The following is a 21,684-nucleotide window of genomic DNA, read 5'->3' on the forward strand; positions in this document are numbered from 1 at the left end:
CTCCTGCACAACATTTAGCGAAGCAGAACACATGGCACGGTATTATCGTGCTGCGAGCCCCCAGTGACGTACGACGAGGGCGTGGAGACGTGCAGTGAAACAACACTGGGCCACAGGCTTTGCCTTGCTGAACGTTACGAGGGAAAGCAGAGGTTATTGCAAGGGTGGGGTGACATTTCTGGCCTCATCGAGCTGAATGACCCAGCAGCGACTTGGCGTTTATGAGTACGATGTTTTCAATGGGGAACAACAGCCAGGCCTAATACAATAAAAAGGTCCAACAAGAAGCTTTATTCGCGTTAAGGTTACAGATATTTATGCAGGTGTCCTTAGTCAAAAAATGGGAAAAAAGGAAAAAATCCTCAAGGGATTTACTTACATCTGGGCTGCAAAAGAACATGCAGTCTCTCTCTCCGTATATATGTATAAAAATATCTACAGTCAAGTTCTGGACTTGCTTGGCATTATGCATCCTCATCTTCGTCTTCCTCATCACTGATGACATATTTCTTGTGCTTCTTGCTTGCCTTGTCGTCGTCTTCTGCTTTCCTTTTACCAGAAGGCTCACCCTCCTGCAGGGGAATCAGTAAACTTTAAGCCACGCATTAAGAGACTAAAATCCCCATTTGAAACCATCCTCGCTTCAAGATGTGGGCCTTCAACGCTCCCAAGAAGGAGAAGGCACTTCCTCCAGTAATAATGGTACAAAGCAGAGGCCAGGAATCAGAGGCTGGGCTAAGCAAAGAAGGATCTTGGGATGGCTTGCCCACAGCTAACCTGAAGATGCAATCAGTGGACCACAGCTCATGGAACAAACTTCCGGCACATGCTTCAGCCTGTGGATCCAGAAGGTAAGGTTCTCTGAGCCAAGATGAGATTCACTCTCTAATACTTTGGTCCCCAACCCTTCTGGGTCAGGGGGCACACCTGGAGTTTTGAGAGAGCAAGGTGGGCACTCTCACGGCAGCCCTCATCAATTGGCTGCCATGATGGGCCGGTTTGTCCCAAAGCAAGCTGGGGAAGATGAAAGGAAAGGAACTTGCCCGAGAAACTAAATCCAAGACAGGAGTGGGGTCTGAGTGTTACAACAGAAACCCACCATTCTGGGGGGAGCAGCTTACCAGCCTAGAAAACGGCTGCTTAAGAACGGAGCTCCTGCCTTGATGTAAAGTTTGTTGAAGACTGCTTATGCCTGGTATGCCAAGATTTTGACACTATCTAAACTTTGTGCAGAGTATACTGATAATTATTATTGTGAATTAGCACACATTAGTTAGAGCCTTCAAAGGGAAAAGAAGAAAGTAGTGGAAAGAGTAGATCAGGCATGGGTTTGAAGGTAGGGGGGAAATTCTAGGTACTAACAACTCAGATATCAGGCCAGGAGAGCTTCAGAGAAGAGTCACAGATGTTTTCCTTGACTGTGCTTCCTATGGGGCAGGCAAGTCATGCAATGAGCTGGAAGCGAGCTTTCCTGAGTCGCAACAAATGCATCCTGCAAAGCTGTGCAACAAAAGTGGCAAGAAAGGCAGGGGACAACACAGGACTGCTGCAGGCGGTGCAACTAAGCTCAGGTGCCGATCTCCGAATGAGGCTGCTGATTCAACTGCCCGTTTAATGGTTGAAACGGAAGAGACAGTTTGCATGGCACAAAGGAGGGGCAAGCTGCCCACACATGGGCCTCAAATTTGCACAATCAGAAAACACTGGAATGGGTTACAAATGCAGTTCAATCGTAAGATTTTACAAAACTGAATGAACGGAGGCTGAGTGCCTGTGTGTCCGAGATGCTCTCTCAATGTGAGATCAAAATACGTGAACTGAAGATGGGCTTCTGCTCTAACAGGGCTGGAATTCCTGAATACCGACAGAGCATTGCAAACTGAATAATGGCCAGGTTTTGTCTGTCCCCACCCATCCCTGACTGCCTCCAAGACTTGCAAGCTGATCTTGGTTCAGAATTCTTCTTCTGTACTTTTGCCTAAATTCACTTCTCCATGTCCAAGTACTTCCCGGGAAGCCTTCCAAAACTTAAAAGCCTGTTTTGCCCTACCCAGGCAATGGTGCTGGCTCCCACGCAGTTAATTAATTAATTTATTTTTCGATTCATATCCTGCCTTTTTCCTACAAAGGGCTCAAGGCAGCTTACATCATTCTCCTCCTCCATCTTATCCGCACAACCACAACCCTGTGAGGTAGGTTGGGCTGAGAGTCTGTGACTGGCCCAGAGTCACCCAGCTGGCTCCATGGGTGAGCGGGGACTCGAACCCGGGTCGCCTGAGTCCCAGCCCCGTGCTCTAACCACTACACCACACTGGCTCTCTTTGGATCATTTCTGAAGGCTGACAAAGTGAGAGGCACACAAACAGGCAAGTGCCTGAGCATCCCATAATGTGTGGCACATGCTGAAGGTGCTCTTCTTTTCAGTGTGCATTTTTAAGATTTAAGCGCCCCCATGTGGTGCAGTTAAACTTCAGTATTCAAGCTTAAAACACGTTTGAGATGGAAGGTGAAAAAAGAGAAGTGTAAGCACAGGTGAGCCGCACGTTATCTTTTACACACACGGAAATGAGAAATTCGAGGCAGCAGGAATAATCCATAAGCTCAGTGGGACCACTGATCATTTTGCTTTAACCCAGCAGGGCCTTTCTCTCAGCAACATCAACGAACTGCTTTTGAAATCCCAACCTCAACTGCAAATGAAGCTTGCTAGGCCACCCGGGAGTCTAGGTTTGCTGATTAAGAAGCACAAAATTGAAGCTCCCCTAGCACAGGGGACCCTCACCCATTCGCAAAACCTGCAGGAACCTTTAATTGCAGTGTTCAATGGACATGTTCAACTGCAAATGCAATATTGCAGCAATAATAATATATTAGTTATTATTAATGATGAAACTAAGGCTGCTGGACTTTGGGCACATCATGAGAAGGCAAGGCTCAGTGGAGAAGACAGTAATGCCGGGGGAAGCCGATGACAGAAGACGTGGAAGCACCACTATGAGGTGGATCAATTCCACAGAGGGAGCCACAGGCTTGAGCTGACAAGGGCTGCACAGGGCTGTGAAGAGGAGACCGTTTTGGAGGGCACTTGTTCATGAGAATGCAACAAAAACAGGTATTATTAAGGGTGTTCACGGGACTGCTGGTTGCCTTCCTGCATCATGTGTGAACGCACAACACCGCCTACCATACAAAACTGTCAGGGGTGCCAGTTCAGGCCGTGCTCGGTGCTGTCGTGTTTTGTGAACCGCCTCGTTCTTGGATGAGCATGAAATGGGTGATTACAGTCGACAGAGTGCTGCTTGGTTACTGAACTCGCCCCCTGCTCCCCACTCCCAAGAGGCTTGCTCCGCCTCTGCAGTTCTTGCCTTCTGGCTCCATGTGAAGGCGACCTTGTTTCAGGAGAATTTTACATTTTTTTCCAGGACTTTTCAGCCTGAAATTGGCTGACAATGTTGTTCCCTCCTGCCTTGTGTCTGAATAAACTGCTGCTGCTTTGGGCTGAAGGAGCGGGTTATATTTAGCCAGACGAACAGACTATAACAAAGCAATGCAAAAGCCCTTTCCGCATTTCTGAAGAACTATCCCATAAATGAAGGCAAACTGCTTTTATTCCAGCAAGCGGTATGCAGGCACTTTTAAAATAAATAAATAGATAATAAAAACTGAGCCCATATACTCTCTGCAGTTCTGAAGAGTAGATCCTGAACCAAAAGGGTTCAAATTACAAGAAAAGGGATTTCAGCTAAACGTTGGGAAGGACTTCCTGGTGGCACAACTTGTGAGACTTGGACAAGCTGCTGCTGCAGGATGGGGGCCTTGCTTCATTGGAGGTTTTTAAGCAGAGGCCACCTCTCTGGGGTGCTGCAGGAGCAGATATCCTGCGTCAGTAAGGGGAGGGTCTGGATGATCTCTCGGGTCTGTTACACCTTTGTAAGTCTACTCTTAGCTGGGTTTTGGAGGAACAGGACAAGAGCTATGCTGGATCAGGGCTAAGGGCCATCTAGTCCGCCAAGCTGTTCACACACTGGCCAACCAGCGGCCCACAGGAAGCCTGCAAGCAAGACACAAGCCTCAGCAACCTCCGGCCCCAGTTCCCCAGCAATCCGTATACCCAGCCATACCACCTCTCAGGCCAGAGAGAACATACAGCTTTCAGGACTAGTAACCACTGATAACCATACCTTCCTTGCATTTGCACAGCCCCCTTTTAAAACTGTCCAAATTGGTAGCCATCACTACATCCAAGTTTAACCTTACACTGCGTAAAGAACTACTTCTTACTCCTGTTAAATTGGCCCCGCAGCCTCAGTGCTGTGAGCTGCCCTGAGTGCTTCTACCAGACAACAGAAAAGGCAGGGTAAAAATGGTTTTAAGAAGAAGTGATCTTATTGCAAGTATTCTTGTTATATTTGGTGCAACAGAAAAGCCATGCCTTTTCTCACAAAAGGCGAGACCAAGTTTGCCGGAGCTCTACTGGGTTTCGGTGTATCAAGTTCAGAGTGCTTTGTACCCATATTACACTGAGCATGACTGCATTACCATCCAAAAGAGAGCACAGGAGCTTCTCTCACCTCATCACTGTTCAGCTTCTTTGCCTTAAGCAATCTCTGGGTTTTATCTTCATCTGATCCTTCATCGCTGTCTGAAGAATAAATCCTAGCGCGCTCCTCTGAAAGGGAAACATGCATTGCTGCTCAGGTACAACGCTTTGAATATACCCGTGACAAAAACTGACTGTAGCGTAGGAAGTGGCCCTTTAGAGGCACGTTTGAATAAAGCAGCCCTACACCACTTGCTGCACAAGGTAGTTTTTTGGTAATAGTATGTCTCTGTCTGTGATCACTGCCCACTGCAGAAACAGAGAAGCAACTGTTAAGCATGAAAACGACATGCATTGTGCAAATCAAAACATGAAAGCCAGCCAGAGAGCTAACAAGGCAACGCGAACAGCTAATCCTCAAGCTGCCAGACCACCGTCTGGCCTGTGTACTCTTGGATAAGATGGTCACCAGCACACCCGGCCTCATGGGTGCTGCATGAGGTCGTGCCTCCAAGATCACTGGGTCAGTCACCCTGCTAGCCAAGCTCCGCACTACCTCACGCAAAATAAACTGCCCCCACCACCGTTGGGATTAAGGGGCAGCAGCTTGATTGGACTGATCATGACTAGAAGGACTTTTGCTGCATGACAAACAACCTTTGTACTTCAATTTGGGAAAGCAGATTGTTAGACTGCACGCTGGACTGGCTCAAGTTAACGTGCAAGGCCAATGTACCCCTTATTCCCCCTTTGTATCTGTTCTTTATGGCTGCCAGGCTGATGGCCTCTTCCCCTTCATCCTCTTCATCATAGCGATCGGGCTCCAAGTAGCTGGCGCTCAGCCCCCGCTGGTGCTGCTTCTCCCGCATTCTCCGCTGCTGGGACTCCCTGCGAATAGAAGCGCGCAGTCGCTCCTCCTCTTTCTACGGGGGAAAAGGAAACAAGAGAGTCCTTCTGAGGCGCAGAAGCTTCTTAAGCAGGGACGGAATTGGCATTATGCCCTGTGCCTCCTTGCAGCCCAGTGTTAAAGCTTCCGGCCTGGTTCTGCTGGACACGGGGTGAACCGAGGTGGTGGAATCACAAAGCAGGGTGAATGACCCCATTTTAAATTGCAAATGAGGAATAACTTTTATTACTTATCTTTCCAACATTAAAAGCTCCCTGCCAGTTAAACACCGAGAAAAATCTAATGTCGCAGAGAGGCAGGTTCCAGAACACCCTCGGGCACCTGCCGAAGCCCACTGCGGACCCCAGCACTTCCTGGCCCTGATGCTCCTCTTCTTTAGGGCAGCCACCTGCTCCCTCACCCAGGAGAGAGACAGGTGAGGAGAAGGAGCACCTTTCTCCTTGTGCCCTGCACCCTCCATCCGGGCAGTCAGGGCTGACAGGCTGAGGGGACAAGGATGAGCAGAAGTGACATTGGCAAGGAGGAAGAAAGCCTGTTCTGAGAGGACGTGGGCCGGCTGCTTCAGTTGCTCTCTGACGAACTAATTTTCTAATTGCACAGAAGCATTTTGGTTTTCACTGGGGGAGTCTGTGAGAGCACCTTTCCTCATGCTCTGTCCGAAGCAGGGCACTCCATTCTGCCTCCTCAGACTCCTCCACATTCTCAATTCCAGTGGATGGGTGGGGCCAAGACACCCCGCATATTTGCCTGTGAAGATCTGATGCCCAGTCGGCAGCGAGTCCCAGCGAGGGAAATGGCAAGCGATGCAGCACTGCAGGGACAAATCACTGCCTAAGTGCCAGAAGCAACTGGTGCTCAGGAAGAACATCCTGGGACTCAGATTCTGCACCCTGGTCTGGGCTGAACGGGGCAGCTCTCAGACACTCCTACCTGGAGGATGAAAGCAAGAGCTCCTGCGTGCAAAGCGGTTGCCTGTGAGCTTTCCACTCAGGCTCGGGAAAGGAGGAGGGTTCAAGACACAGTTTGGCTTATTTAGCCAAGTTGCTGAGAATTTCCTGCGCTCTGTGGCCTGAATGATATAACCTGGAAGGAGGTCTGTGCTTTTAGACTAAATGCCCTGGCCTGAGTGCCAGAAACTACCCACCCTTGTTTAGCAGTACCAGAAACTATAAACCGGTTCATAGCAAGGGCTTGAAAGACCCAGATATTGAATGTCATGGTATCTGATTAATATGCTGTTACGCGTAGCTTCTGCCGAGTTCCTCATATTCCTTGCCTCTCCCCATTCCCCCCCGCTGCTTGTCACTCACTTCATTTGTTCCAAGCAGGTCATTTGTCACCCACAGAGAGGAGGATGCAGGTCATCCTCTGTGGCAGTTCGGAGCCCTTGCTGGCACTACGACAGCAGGGGCTCAGCAGCCTTGGAGCAGCACGTCCAGAGATGCTCGTGAGCCAGGGAGAAGAGTAAGAATTTGGCAATAAGGAGAGAATACAAATCAAGAACAGCTGAAAAGGCGAGTCCTGAATCCCATCCAGAAATCTGTACCTTAATCATTTCCGTGCGCTGGGACTCTGGATCCCGGCCAGCCATGGGCAAAATGCGGATTTTTTGTGTCTTTGAACATCTATCTGCCAGTGAGAGCGTCATCTTCCTGTGTGTGGCGCTGTCCGTCGAGTGAGGCCTGTTGGAAAATTTCTCAGGTTAAAGCACTTCTGTCAGAACATGCCACTTCTGGGCAAGTGACTCTATCACGCTGTTGCATACACACAGCAAAGAACGTAACATGAGACCTTGCAAAGAGTCCGTGGAGGCCAAGCCGTCAGTGGGCAAGCCACCTGCAAGACATGAGTGCAACAGCAAGATCTTGCCCATATTCCCCAGCAACTGGTGCATAAGGCCTCTGACAGTGGAGGTCACATACTGGCACCAGAAAAAAGCAGGCATTGCCCATCTCCTCCTCCAGGAATTTGTCCGATCCCATTTTCAGGCTACCTAGATTGGTGGCCAGCACTACGGTTTATGAAAGCGAATTCCACAGTTTAGGCACCACGTGAAGAAGTCCTTCCTTTCTCAGTCCTAAACCTCCCACCTATCAGCTTCACGGGATGGCCTCGGTGGGCCTTAGTATTGTGAAAGAGAAAGAAAAATATTTCTTCATTCACTTTTTCCACATCATGCAAGATTTTGTACATCTCTATCATGTCTCCTCTTACTCGTCCTTTTCCTAAGCTAAACAGCCCCAGATATTACTGACTTTCCTCACAGAGGAGCTGCCTTGAATGCTTTAGTTGCTCTTTTTTGTATTCTTTCCAGCTCTACAATATTTTCTGGCACAGTAACCTGAACCCCTCAAGCTGGGGGATGCAGGCGCTGAAAATGTGGACGTCAGGATATTGCTGAACTCCAACTTCTAACAGTTCAAGCAAGGTTGCCCAATGGTCAGAGGTGATGGGAGTTGGAGCCAAAAAGATTTGGCAGGGAAATAGCTTCCCCACTTTGCAATGGATAACGAAAGTGTGCCAGCTGTCCGTTAAAAAAGCCAAGGAGAAAATGACTACAGAGTTACTTTCTATCAGACTCCTTTAGCCTTCCATTACTACCAGCTAGCCCCTTGTCTAACCTTTATGAACTGCTTCTCAGGCTACTATGCTGAAAGTAAAAAAAAAATCATTGTACTTCAGTCCCCTAAGAACATAGGGATTTTGTTAAATTGTTCTGTCTATGCATATCCCTACACACATACCCCAGAAGCAAAAAACTGGTCTGCATGCTGTCAGTCTGCATGAAGGGGAAATTACTGGCTTGCTGAAGAACCTGCAAGTTGAATTCATAGAAATCTGAAATCATCTGAATCTACTTCAGATTTCTCCGATACCCCAACCAGTCCCCCGATCACCTCCTGCTTCCCTCCTCAAAACTGGAACCGTTCCCTGAAAGCTTCTTTTGTACAAGTCCTTCTATTTGCACCTTAGCAAGCCAGAGCAAGCTGATGTGTAACAACACAACTCTCATTCTTTTGTCGTGAGCGAGGTTCCCCCTTCACACTCCCAAACCAAAAGACTGTCTTTGGTAAAATCTCTTTACTCCCCCATGCTTTTCCAGCAGGCACAACCAACCAAGAATGAGCCTCTGAGCATGCACAGAGCAGTTTGTTGAACCCAGCCTAGCAACTCCTCCTCCTGTTGAGTGTCCCTGGGCCTGCCCCCTCTGGGAGGGTGCTCCTGGAGACTGGCAGGCTTCTTCGCTGTCCACTGCTCCTCTAGCTGGTCTCTCTTAATTTTGCACCGTGGGGTCAAGGTCGTGCCAGGCTTGGCTGGCTGCAGCAGTTCTTCTCCCACACCCGGTCCCTGCAGGTGTAAATCCTGACTATTCTCAATGCCCACCTGAACATCTTATCTTCAAAGGCTGCCCTTGAGAAAAGCTCCTCCACTTCTTCCATTTCAACATCTTACAATTCTGGTTCCCAGGGCTGCCCTCATCATCGGAAAGTCTGAATCTGCTTGACCTTGGAATGTGTGCCAAGAATAACTCCCCCTTGCATTTCCAACATGTTTCAATGAAAGGTGCAACAGATATCGCCAGTGGATTGTGCCCAATATGGGGAGGAAACAATATGTGCAAGATCCCAAATTCAAACCCTGGCATCTCCTCGCAGAAGAAGAAAGTAGCACATGACGGGAAAAAGTCATGGTTGACAGTAACACGCTTGATGAACAAACAGCCTCGAGATTTCAATGCAGTGCCTAGAATGTCAGGTAAGCTAAACAATGGAAGAGGTTACTGTTGGGCCACGCTGGTCCCTTAAAATTTCAGGTCTATGATGGCACCTGAGTGGCAAAGCACATGGCCTACCATGCGCCTGGATCGAACACCTGGCATTTCCAGAGAAAGGAACTTAGGCTGAAGCAAAAGCAGTAACATTTTATCACCTTGCCCATCTGGAACTCAACCAACAGTTGGTGAGCATTCATGTATATTACGCCACTCCACAACTGAACAGGTTTCAGAGCAGTGAAAAACTAAAGATAAAACAAAAGCGCAATATTAAAAGTTTAATTAAAAAGCAAGCGCAAACCAAACTTCCAATAAAAACACGGCTGATCACTCAGGATGTGCCTGTTGGATGTATAGAGGCCTGGGGTACAAGGCAGCTGTGTCTGAGTTGTCAGGCAGCCCTTAGCTGGTTGCCGATCTAGGCCCTAGAGCTCAGTGTCCATGATAAGGTCAGCTAGCTTGTATCCTGCTTCAGCTTGACCACAATTCCACGCTTGGTAGTGCTTGGAGTGTGAAAGAGCCATGTGCTTACCTGAAAGTCAGTTTTGTTTTGAAAACAGCCTGCCCCTGAAGACCTGTTCCTTGTCTGATGAAGAGATGGTTGTGATCCCCTTGCAAGGGTGCTTTATACACATCGAAGACTTCATTCCCCAAATGCAGAGACATGCTTCGGACGGAGAGGAGAATTGTTCTGGTTAGTAAACGCATCAGGAGCCTCTTTCCTTCGCTCATAACGGAAGTTAAGTTTGGCTAGAGCAACGCTGACTACCGACTTCCGCTGGTGTATTTAAATGCCTGCTATACTTGCATCTTTACTTCAATGTTTTGTCCGCCATGACCAACTCACTCCAACCGTCTCCCCTTGTGTTTAGATTTACTTAGGAAATAAGCCCGAGAAAAGGAACCTGTGGCTTTTTCAATGCTTAGCTTATACAAAAGGTCTAAAGATATACTATCACGTTTGTAAGACAGAGTTATAAGGAGCATCTGCCTAAAGAGGGCCAAACCCCTTAAATTCCATGGCCATATTTAAACGGAAGTTACAACGTCTGGGAGAAAATGTAAATGAAGGGTGTGTGAGGAATTTGTCCGGAGGGTGGGAATCTGTCGGATTCCCTGGGTTTGGCTCCCTGGAGACTCCAGTCTGTTTTGCAGTGCCCCAGAACCTGAGTTTGTGGCAGGGGCACCCAGCTTTTTCCCAACGCTCACCAGGAACTGATCCCCTCCTACTGCGCAGAGGGCTCCTTTCTCCCGTGCGCCACTGCTGCTGCGGCTGCTGCTGGCAACAGGGAGTGGGGAGGTAGGTGGGTTGCCAGGGAAGGAGACGCACAGCACCCCTGCTCCCTGTCCTGCAGTTGCTCCCGATGGGGAGGGCTGCCGGTTGCACACCTGGGGGCCACAAGTGTGCACAGACATTCCCGTGGCTCAGCTCACTCTGCTCACTCAGAATGGGGCTGAGCCGGAGGGTGGATTCGGAGAGGGTCTGTAAACGTCTCTACAGCTTTTCCCTCCAGTGCAATGAATGGCATCTCCTGATATCCTCAATCTACAGTTACCTCCCAGAGCCCTGATATAATGGAGCCAAAGAGGTGAACCGAGGGGAAACACACGTGAATGAGAACCCAAAAGAGAACCTTTACCCTGCAAAACACGCGGCTGCAGTTCACAAGAACACGCCAAACAGGATCAAGCATACACTGACCTCCCATCGGACCATTTGACTATCCGTGCGTTGCTTTCCCGAATCTCGCTTCCTTCCTCATCCCGGCGCGTCCGCCAACGGATCGTGTTCTCCACCTGTGGGGAAACAAAGGTGCCATGTGCAGAAAGGATTTCTTGAATAAGGCATTGGAGGGCTGATGGCGAGAAATACAGTGATTCAGTGCATCACTGCAAAAACCTTCATAGGGTGCCCATGATGGAGTCCAGCAAAGGAGTCCTGTATTTTGACGGGGAAGACAGGTTCTCTGCTGTAAACAGGGGTCTTTTCAATAAACCCTTGATGCAATCTCACCATCCTCACAGTGAAGCTAAAATAAACGTGCACAACTGAACTGGACGAATATTTCCCACATCACCATTCATCCTCACATCCAACCTGCTTCCCTCCCTCTGTTGCTCCCCTATTCAGAATTTTAGATTGTAAGCCCCTTGCAGCAGAGCTCTCTTTTCTTGGGGGCTGGCATTTGAATATCAGGCCCGGCCTCGTACTCAGTTTCATTAATGGTCCCTGAGCCTCCACAATTTGTCATCTCAGTTTTCCTTTTATGAAATCTGTCTTTTGATCTGCTTTATGGGGTCAGATAAGCAGTATGGGATTTCGCAGAACCCAGCCTCTGCACTTAACTCAGTTTCTTGGGTAGGCTGCGGGTTCTTTGTGACGATCCTGGCAACCCATTTTGGACTCATGGGCTTCACCTGGACCCCATGAGTCCAAAAAGATTGGTCAACCCTGGCAAATATCATTGGGCCTCTGCATTGCCATAGTCCAAATTTGGATTCCATATACCTAAGTAGAGGAAGCCTTTGCATTTGTACAGAACACTGAATATGACAGAGCTTCACATCCACTTATTACAGCAGTCGTTGTGATCAAGCTGCCAAGAAGGTCAGTGTTGCTATCCCCATATTACAAGGGAGAGGGCTCCCGAAGCTGCAAAGAAGGGCTTGCCATAAGGGCACTGAATGACCTGCCCACAGAAGAGATATTCGAACTGGGGACTTCCTGCTCAACATAAGAGCTCAAAATGCAATTGACATCTCAAGCAAACACCTTAAGGCAGCAGAATGGCTTCAGGAATAAACCTGGGGGGTGGGGGGAGAGATGGAAGGATGCATCAAATTTAGTTATACCTTCAGTTTTAGCCTGGTTCTACCTTCTTCATCAAGCATTTCTTCATCTTCAAATTCATCCTCATAATACTGAGGATCAAAGGGCCTGTAATGAGAAGAGCCCTGCTGGATCAGTTTGAAAGTCCATCTAGTCTTATTCCTGCACTGGCCAACATGATGAGCCAAGCTCAAGGGTAAAATAAAGATTGTTACTGAACTATGCGTTATGTTGTTTGAACCCCGATGTGCTAACAACCCATGGTTCACAAGCCAACAAACCACAGTTCGTTAATACAGCAGGATTCAGATAGCACAATACACTACATTGCAAGTAACATTACCCATTGTTCAATGACGACCCACTCTTCAACCCACAATAACCTTGAAAGTGGGTTATTGCATTGTCTGAACCCAGCTGCTGACTTCAGAAGTATGACAGAATGGCTGCATCTTCTTAAAGATGCCCTGAGCCTTGGAGAACTCATGAAATCATCTCAGATAATGAGGTTCCCTTTCCTCCCTTCTCAGATAAAATCAGGGTTGGGTGACTTGTGGTCCTCCAGATGTTTCAACCTACAACTTCCATCGTCCCTCCCCTGGTTGGGGCACATGAGAGTTTTATATTAGAATTTGCAACCACAAGGGGCACTGGTTTTTTTTTACCTGGGTTCCACACTGAGGAAGTTGGGAAGCTTCACGAAGTACAAGTCATTTCCCAGGTCTGTGTTCACTTTTGGAATTTCTACTTCTATCCGTGTTTCTGGAATAGGCTCCTCTTCCTGTTGATCTTCATTCAGCCCATTCTCATCCTAATCAAGTAGAGAGCAGGTTAAGCCATACAGGGATAGAAGGAAGCAAAAAGGAGTAATCAACAGAGAACTTCCATGCTGTATGCCATACATTTGGCTTACAACACTGACAGAGGTAACTGATGTAATTTCTCAACTGGGTGCTCCTGAGATATGTTGGACTACGACTTTCATCAGCCAGAGTGGCATGCTAACTGGGGATAATGGGCGTTCCAACACATCAGGAGGCATCCAGGTAACGGGAGCCTGGAGTGGACTGCACACATTATCAAAAATAAGTTCACTCAGAGGGTCAGCATAAGGAAAGACAAAGGGCCGCTTCCCACTGGCCAAAGGGTAGACAACAGTGGGGTTTCTTTCGATCCCTCTGATCCAGCCTGCAAATGGCTATGGGCCAAATGCTGATACGGGGAGGGCCCTCATGCTTTTGTGTCCCCTCAATCACCAGCAAAATATGGGGATGCAGAGGCCATTTAAAAGGTTGGCATGCGGTGTTTCCAAAGTGTGTCTGAAAGACAGCTGCAAACAAGTGCCCATCCTCCTCAGCAATGCTCATCCCACAGGAGGGTCCAGGGTGCAGTTCCATTGATGGCAATGAGGCAAAATAGGTCTGGGCAGGGCCTGGTGTAAACCAAGCGGGTGCCCTATATTGCTCCCCCCCGCCAGGATGTCTTGCAACATGGAGGGGCTCTGCTGAAAACGTGCAGGGCGTCCTTGGTTAGGTGTCAACACAAAGAGGGTTCCTTCCAGGGTTTAAAGCTTTAAAACTGAGCCGTTCTGCAAATTTTTAAGTGCCTGAGCCTGGGGCAAAAGGCAGGGCCTTCGGGAATGCCCAGTACAGTACATGTATATGCCAAGGGCCGCATTCGTAGCGCACTGTCTGCTGGCTGTGGTAAACGCACGGACTGCTGACCTGCCCAGCCTTGCCACACAGACCTCTAACCATCCGGTAGCAGCAAAGGCAGATGGCGGGTAGGCTATTGCATCACCTGAAAGACCAGCTTTCCCTGGGATCTTATTCCTCCTGAATTGTTTCCATCTGGACATCAGAAGAACTATTTCTTCACCCAACAGATAGTTGCCTGTGCCTGTTTTTTGCCCTCCCTGTCATGTTTTCCCCTTTTTTGTCATGTCCGCTACAGTGAAAACCTGGAGGGGGGCACGGCCTTATTTTAGTGATCTTAAGGACATTGCTGGGGCAGCCTTTTCTACTGAATAGCCGCTGAAACGACGTCATAAATATGTGACTAACTTGCAAAAAAAACCCCCGGTATTTGCCTGCTTCTTTCTCACAAGGAGGGCCTGTCCCACAGTCTTTTCCTTGCAGGCAAGAAGACCGATGGGCTGGTGAGAGACAGACAGGGCACCTTGCTTCACCTTTGCTAGCCCGTCCAGTCTCTGCATCAGGTGTGGAGCAAGTACCGCTCCTTCTGCTGTAGCCAGTATGGAAGCTGAGAAGGCTGGCAAAGGAAGGATTGTTCTGTCCTTCTCTTGCCAGCCAATTCATGCACCTGCATGGAACTTCCAGGTGACCTGGTGAGTCATTAAATGCAAGACTACCCTTGGCGAAAAGCAAGACTGTTTGTAAGGCTCAGTCTGAGGCACGTTCGCTTGGAATTAAGTTCTGCGGAGTCCAAAGGTCCACTTGCTCCCACATGAGCCTCTCTAGAAAGGGCAGCCCAAAAGAAGGTAAGCATTTCATCTTGTGTTATCCACTCTCAAACTGCACCTGCTCTTCAGGCAACCTCTTGCAAAGGCATACAAAAGGTTTCAACATGATCTAATTAGACGATGCAAAAGCACACAAAAATCAGCATCTTAGCTATTAAATTGTTAAATCCTGTACTGAGCTGACCGTGCAGGAAGGGTGATGCCCCCACTCTGAGAAATGAACTTACAATGGGTTGCCCTGGAGTTGGGGGCTTGTCTTCCCCATCACTCCCTGAAGAGATGTCATCTGCTCCTCCAAACAGATCCATCGCATCCCTATTATCTTGCCCAAAAAGGAGACAGAAAATTCACTGTTTAGTCCTTCTCAGAGGCATAAAGCAGGTGAGGAAAAGGGAGAGAACAGGCTGAGAAAGGTACCTTTTTATAAATATGAAAGAATCTGCAGGGGATATGAAAGCCATCGATCAGCAGACCAAAAAATGTAGGTACACTTCAAATACAAGATTAACCGCCAAGGCCCTTGAGGTTTCACGTAGACCTACAGGTCCACTGACTGGCGTCCACTAAGACACGCTTAGTGCAGCAGCTCTATCGTTTTGCAACTCCCTACCTCTGGAGATCAGACAGTTGCCAGCAAAGTACTGTTTTCAGCACCTCCCAGCAACACTCTTACTCCAGAAACCTTCTGAGCTAACCTGCCAGTTTCCTGGACTCTTTAACATATTGTTTCATTCTTCTAGCTGCTTCATCCGTTATTGTTAACTCTTCTGAATCTCAATGCTGAAATACAGAGCGGCATATACATCTTTTAAATAAACAAATAAATATGAAATAAAAGATGACAGACAGAAAAGCCACAGTGGTGAGTGGCTTGGGCTGAACGTGACACTGGGGAAAACCAGCTCAAATCCCAGCAAATCCACAAAACCTATTGGGAAATCTTGGGCTGGACACACATTCAGCCTAAATTACATCACAGGGTTGTTGTGAGGACTGTATTTGAAATGATTGCTCATGACATTTCTCTCTGCATTTCCTTCAGGGAGCTCAAGGTGCTCCTGCAGGTCCCACCCCACCATTTGCATCCTTATAACAACCATGTGAAGTATGCCGCACCTGCTCTGTAAATTATGTGTCCTTATTCATTTATTCCTTATAAACAGAGATAACTTTGTCTTTTCAAAGCCTTGATTAAAGTAACCCAAAGCCCTCTGGGACCACTCCGTTCAGGACCTGGACCCAAGCCATGGGCCCAGCATCATTTCAAGGAGGTCTTCAGATAAAGCACAGGGCATCCCGTGTGCAGCGAGAACTCTGGTGGCGAGAAGCACTAATGATCTCCCATGGTTCACTGCTGTGGTTTCTGGCATGCAAGTTCTAGCACAACCCCAGTGGAAAAGCAAGGGTGGCTTGAAGCCATGGCAAAGCTGGCACAGCTTACCTTTCGGCCCTTCTGCATCGCTATCCATTTCGGAATCTGAAGTAATTGGTTTCTTCCGCTTCATTTGCATAACTTCATCATCGCTGTCACTGCCTCGTGCAGATTCTGGGGAAAGAGATGTTTGCCTTTTAACAGTTCGATGCGACCCTGTACCCGTTTTAATGTTGCATATCTGACTAGGTAACTTTACACAAACAGGTCACAGAATCTCCAATAGGGGTGCAGAACCACAGGTGTACAGGCCAAACCTGGCCTGCCTGCAATCCCGATCTGGTCTGCTGGAATTCTTTTCAAGGCAGCCCCCTCTCCCCTGCCACTAACAGCTATCTGGCGGTTTCCTAGCTCTTGCACCCATTTCCCCTGAGTGGTAAAAGCCTCCCCTAAAATTTCATGACCAGCCTTAAGGGCCTCAGGTTAAAATAGGCTGGCATTTCAGGTATTGTTCCCAGCCATCACTGGAATGCAGCCCTTGAAAGCTTTTTCACATTGAGAAAATCAGTCTTGGGATAAAAGAGGTTTAAAGGCCCTGATGTAGACCCTGCACAAAACATAAGGCTGTTGTGATGTGAAGTCATCTCTGGCCCAGTGCGGCCCTATAAATGAGCGCCCTCCAAAGTGAGCGATCCTTCACTAGCCCTGCTCAGCTCTTAAAAACTCAAAGCTGTGGCCAGTTCACTGGGATATAGGAAGAATAAAGTGATAAACCACTTTGAAACTCTTGTGAAAGTTTATCATTTTTAAAAAAAAATTTAAAAAGTTGTTGTCCAAATTGTCCATGTCCTGGTGTGCATATGCCCAAAATGCACAACAAGGGAAGGTTTTCTTTTAAAAGATTTATTCTTGAGAATAACTGGGTGCCAATGACTCATTCCAGATGGCGCCCACGCATCCCTCAGTTGGCTCTTTTGTACATGGATCATTCAAGGGTTACACGGAACACAGTCAACATTTTCTAATGGGGTACAGAAGTAAAGTTACAATGGCATGATCTTTCCTGCCTGCAGACCAAAGAGAAAGAAGATTCTCCAAAGCAGGGGAGGAGAATGGAGTGTAATTGGGTTATATCCGTCAAATGCCAACTACCTTTCTCTGGAATGGTGCCCAGTCAGTATCAGCTACATTTCAAGATGCACACGTGCCAATTTCCAGGAAAGAGGGTTTTCCTCTGGCCTAGTTATGTGTCAATGATTGCCTGATTATACCTGTGTAAGTTGTACCTTTTGATTTGTACATCAGACCAAGCAGCTAGGGAATCCAAATCTTTTCTCTTCAAAGGCAGTGTACGGAACGGCAAACATTCAGAACTGGGTTGGAGGAAAACTGTGATCTTAACCTTTGCGACAACTATAAGGCTGTTGCTCAGGGTTGGTAAGGGTGGAATAGGAACACTCACAGCTGGTTACCAGGGAGACCAAGGGAACGCTGCGGGGGGGGGGCGGTCACATCATTCAGGAAAGCAAGGAGACACTGAAGAAGAATGGGAGGCTAACATTAATCGTACCTGCAAGATAGGAGTTAGCTATGCTGCTGGCTATTTATTTGTATTCCACCAGGTTGGAGAATGGGGCTGTCCATGGCTACCAGGCTGTAGGTTCCCTTGAGTATCAGAGGCAGTAGGCCTCTGCATATCAGTTGCTGAGGGATGTGGGACGGAGGCTGCTGGATGCAGTAGTACATTGCTTGCGGATTTCCTACGGGCAGCAGGTTGGCCACTGCATGAAAAGAATGCTGGACAAAGACTCCTCGTCTGATCCAGCAGGGCTCTCACAGTCTTATTCATATACGGAGTTACTTTCATGCTCCCCATTCATCCTAAATACTCGTACGCTGGTCTTATACAGTGAAAAATAAATGCAACTCCTCTTTTTGAGAAAAATCCAGGCGCATGCTGTTTTCTAGACTGAATTGCTCATTGGAAAGGGTCTAATATCTCTCCCATCCCTGAGACATATTTCTGGTCTGATGTAGAAAGCAAAAGGTACAACTTAGACAGGTATAATCAGGCAATCATTGACACATAACTAGGCCAGAGAAAAACCCTCTTTTCTGGAAATCGGCACATGTGAATCCATGCAATGTAGCTGACACTAACCAGGCACCATTTCAGAGAAAGCTGGTGGCACTTGACAGATACACCCCAATTACACTCCATTCTCCTCCCCTGCTTTGGAGCATTTCTTTCTCTTTGGTCTGCAGGCAGGAAAGATTATGCCATTGTAACTTTTTCCTTCTGTAACCTATTAGAAAATGTTAACTGTGTTCCGTGCAACCCTTGAATGACAGATGTACGAGAGGCCAAGTGAGGGGGCGCCATCTGGAATGATTCGTTGCCAGCCAGTTATTCTCAGGAATAAATCTTTTGAAAGAAAACCTTCCCTTGTGGTGTATATTTGCCATACACACACCAGGATGTGGACCATTTGGTCAACAGGTTCAATGCCCGGCATCTCTAAGGAGGGCAGGGAAAGATCCCCATCAGTGAATCCCCCCTTGACAGTCAGTGCAGGAGAGCCTGCAGGGTGTTTTGGACTACAACTCCCAGCATTCCCGACCACTGGTCATGTTGGCTGGGGCTAGCTGGAGCTGGCTTGGACTGTGAATTCTATCAGACCTAGCCAGATTAGCCAGTTGTGTTGGCTGTTGGGAGTTAAACAAGCCGAAATATCTGGAGGACCACAAGTTCATAGAATCACATGAACTTGTGGTCATGCAAAGTTGGAAGGGGCCAAGAAGGCCATCGGGTCAACCCCCTGCTATTGCAGGCCACCGATTTACCCCACCCCACTCAGATGACTCTCCAAGTTGCCTGCTCTTGGTTAGAGTCCAGCCCTTATTTTTCCTACCAGATTTATGCTCATGCTCCTCTTCGTCCTCCGAGAGCCTGCGCTCTTCATCGTCAGAATGCTGGGGTCTTTCATCCTCAGAGTTCTGCAGCTTCTCCTCATCCGAATGCTGGGGCCGTTCATCATCTGAGTTCCGCACGTGTTCTTCGTCAGAATGCCGGGGCCTTTCGTCCTCATCCGAATTCTGCAGCTTCTCCTCATCCGACACTTGGGGCCTCTCTTCATCATCTGAATTATGCATTTTCTCCTCATCTGAGTCTTGCAGCCTCTCTTTATCATTTGACAGCTGAGGCACCTCTTCATCATCCGAGTTCTTCTCGTCCTCATCTGAATGCTGCGGTCTCTCTTCATCGTCCGAATTCTGGAGCTTCTCATCATCTTCGGACTGATCACTTTTGTCTTCCCTGGCCCATTTTTCATCCTCAGAAGGTGCTTTTTCAGATCCGTCCACCTCTGAGTGGTGGCTCCCTTCGTCGGATCTGTGATCCTCATCCTCGTCCTCATCATGGGCAGCTTCTGAACCACTGTGCTGGTCGATGTCTGACTGGTCGTTCTCCTCGCGCTCAGAGTGCCCTGAACCTTCCGAGGGATTGTAGGACCGTTCGGAGCGGTTGTCGCTGCCACTGTGGTGAGAAGCAGCATCCTCCTCGCTGTCGTCACCGAACAATTCTTTATTGCTGGGCTTTAAGGCTTCTCGGTCCTCATCTCTGTCACTCTCACTGCCAGACAGATTACTCGCGGAGCTGGCATTCTCCTGATCAGAATCTGACTCAGAACCCGACTCGGAATCTGCTTAAACACACACACCAATAGACACTCATCAAAAGGGAAATAACCTGATACTGTTTCATTGATATGCCACTTGTCTGAATTAAGCAAATCGATCAGACTAGAAATGAACCATTTCATTGAGCATTTTCCAAGGATTTTCCAAGGATACAAGGCAGCTCTTCTCCATGGACAGTCTCCCTCCATGAGCTGAGACACCAAATGCAACGATGGAGGAGGCAGGACTCCCATGTTTTTTCCCCCCCTTTGATTTATATCCTGCCTTTTTCCTACAAAGGGCTCAAGGCAGCTTACATCATTCTCCTCCTCCATCTTATCCCCATAACAACAACCCTGTGGGGTAGGTTGAGCTGAGTGTCTGTGGCTGGCCCAAAGTCACCCAGTTGGCTCCATGGCCGAGCGGGGACTCGAACCCGGATCGCCTGAGTCCCAGCCCCGTGCTCTTCACCACGACACCACACTGGCTCTCATGTTGCCTTCTCTTTGCACATTTGTTCTACTCACCTCCCTGAACAGGCTCCTGTCAGCCATGCACAGAAAGCATTGCTCCCATATGGCAACATGTTACTCGTTTGGGTTCCCTCACAGCACCCACTTTTGGCTCAAAAACACCCACAAAATGCACATGGGACAAATGCCCAAGTTCTGTTACAAGTTGCTACTGACTGCCTCAACAAGAACAAACAGGATTACAGAGCTCTGTGAAGGCTGCTTTGAAAAATAATCGGGGAAGGAAAGAAAAGCATGCATACTGTCCTGAGATTTTTAGAGAGAAGCAAGGTATAATAATAAAACAAGGGTACAGTTTAGACATTTGGAGCATACAGTTTAGGGCATTTAGACAGAAAAAAGCCAGACATGGGAACACTGGGACTTGTAGATTTTTTTCTGTCAAACATGCAGGGGGTTACATCCTAAGGGTTGCATCCTAAGGGTTCCAAGTTAGTTCTACTTGGAACAGACCATGAAAATAACTAAAGTCCCATTAGTTTCAGTGGGCCTACCGTCACTAGGATTAGTGGTCAGGATGTTGGACTGGGGCTCAGGAGATCTTGGTTCTAGTCCCCTGCTTGGCCATGAAGCACATAGGGCGACTTTGGGCCAGTCCCTGACTCTCACAGGGTTGTTGTGAGGATAAAGTGGAGAGGAGGAGAATGCTGTAAGCAGCCTTGAGTTCCTTTTGGGAAAACAGACAGAAAATAATATAATGTAAAGATATATTTATAAAACGTTATAGAAGTTACAAAATATAATATCAGAATAATTATTCCATAAGGCTTTCCTTCCTGACCAACCACTGTTGGTCCTGTTTTTAACATATTGCTTGAAGCTTCCGTGTAGCTTGGAAGCGAAGCAGGGTCAAGCCTGGTTGAAATCTCAACAGGTGACTTAAATATTGTGAACCACCCAAAGAGTTTCGGGCAGTGCAGAAATGTAATGCAAATAATACCAATAATAATTTCCGTAAAGATGGTTTAAAATGATAGTTTCCTGGTTCACAGTTCCTTGCTCCACAATCAGCTTGCAAACCCCATGAATAAATGAATATAAACGGTTAAGTAATAAGCAAGCAAGCAAGCATGCTCAAGTCACCTCATTCCCCAGTGCACAAGGCTGGCTGGGTTGCATTTGCTCGGGCGAGCTGCTCCCTGCACGACAAGGCGGCGCGCGCCCAAGGAAGAAAGGGACAAGTGGGGAGGGGGAGAAGGGGGGGAGAGCCGGGGCCACGCGCCCCCCGCGCATGCGCGATCCGCTACCTAGCGCGCGACCCCGCACCCCGCCCTCGAACCACCTTTCTGCTCCGGCTCGGTGTCGGCGTCGCTGCCGAAAAGCTCCTCCATGTCCGCCATGGCGACGGAAGAAGCCAAATTTCTCAAGCCAGCTCGCCAGACCCGGCGGAGGACCGACGCTCGAACGGAAGCGCCCGGCGCCTGAGTGACGTCAGCAAGCTGCGACTGAAACTCGCCACAGGAATGCCTGAAGCTCACCGCTGGGCGATCGAGCTGATGTATTAGAAACAAAGCAGAATCATCAACTCTTTTATAAAAGGGATTCCGTCACTACAGACGGAATAAAG

At 48.2% G+C, this 21,684-nt stretch overlaps 1 protein-coding gene across 1 annotated transcript; it reads right to left on the reverse strand.

Annotated features, from left to right (window-relative positions):
* Positions 1 to 270: 270 nt before the first annotated feature.
* Positions 271 to 21,551, reverse strand: LEO1 (LEO1 homolog, Paf1/RNA polymerase II complex component). The gene is made up of 12 exons (XM_044438912.1): positions 21,400 to 21,551; positions 18,819 to 19,607; positions 15,976 to 16,080; positions 14,762 to 14,856; positions 12,718 to 12,863; positions 12,076 to 12,160; positions 10,925 to 11,019; positions 9,755 to 9,889; positions 6,994 to 7,129; positions 5,277 to 5,463; positions 4,572 to 4,669; positions 271 to 572 (listed from the first exon to the last, which is right to left on the reverse strand). The coding sequence occupies exons 1-12, from the start codon at positions 21,455 to 21,457 to the stop codon at positions 465 to 467; spliced, it is 2,037 nt and encodes a 678-aa protein (XP_044294847.1). The 5' UTR covers positions 21,458 to 21,551; the 3' UTR covers positions 271 to 464.
* Positions 21,552 to 21,684: the final 133 nt, after the last annotated feature.

The sequence above is a fragment of the Varanus komodoensis genome, unplaced genomic scaffold (genome assembly GCF_004798865.1).
Source record: "Varanus komodoensis strain SLA01 unplaced genomic scaffold, ASM479886v1 scaffold33, whole genome shotgun sequence".
NCBI lineage: Eukaryota > Metazoa > Chordata > Lepidosauria > Squamata > Varanidae > Varanus > Varanus komodoensis.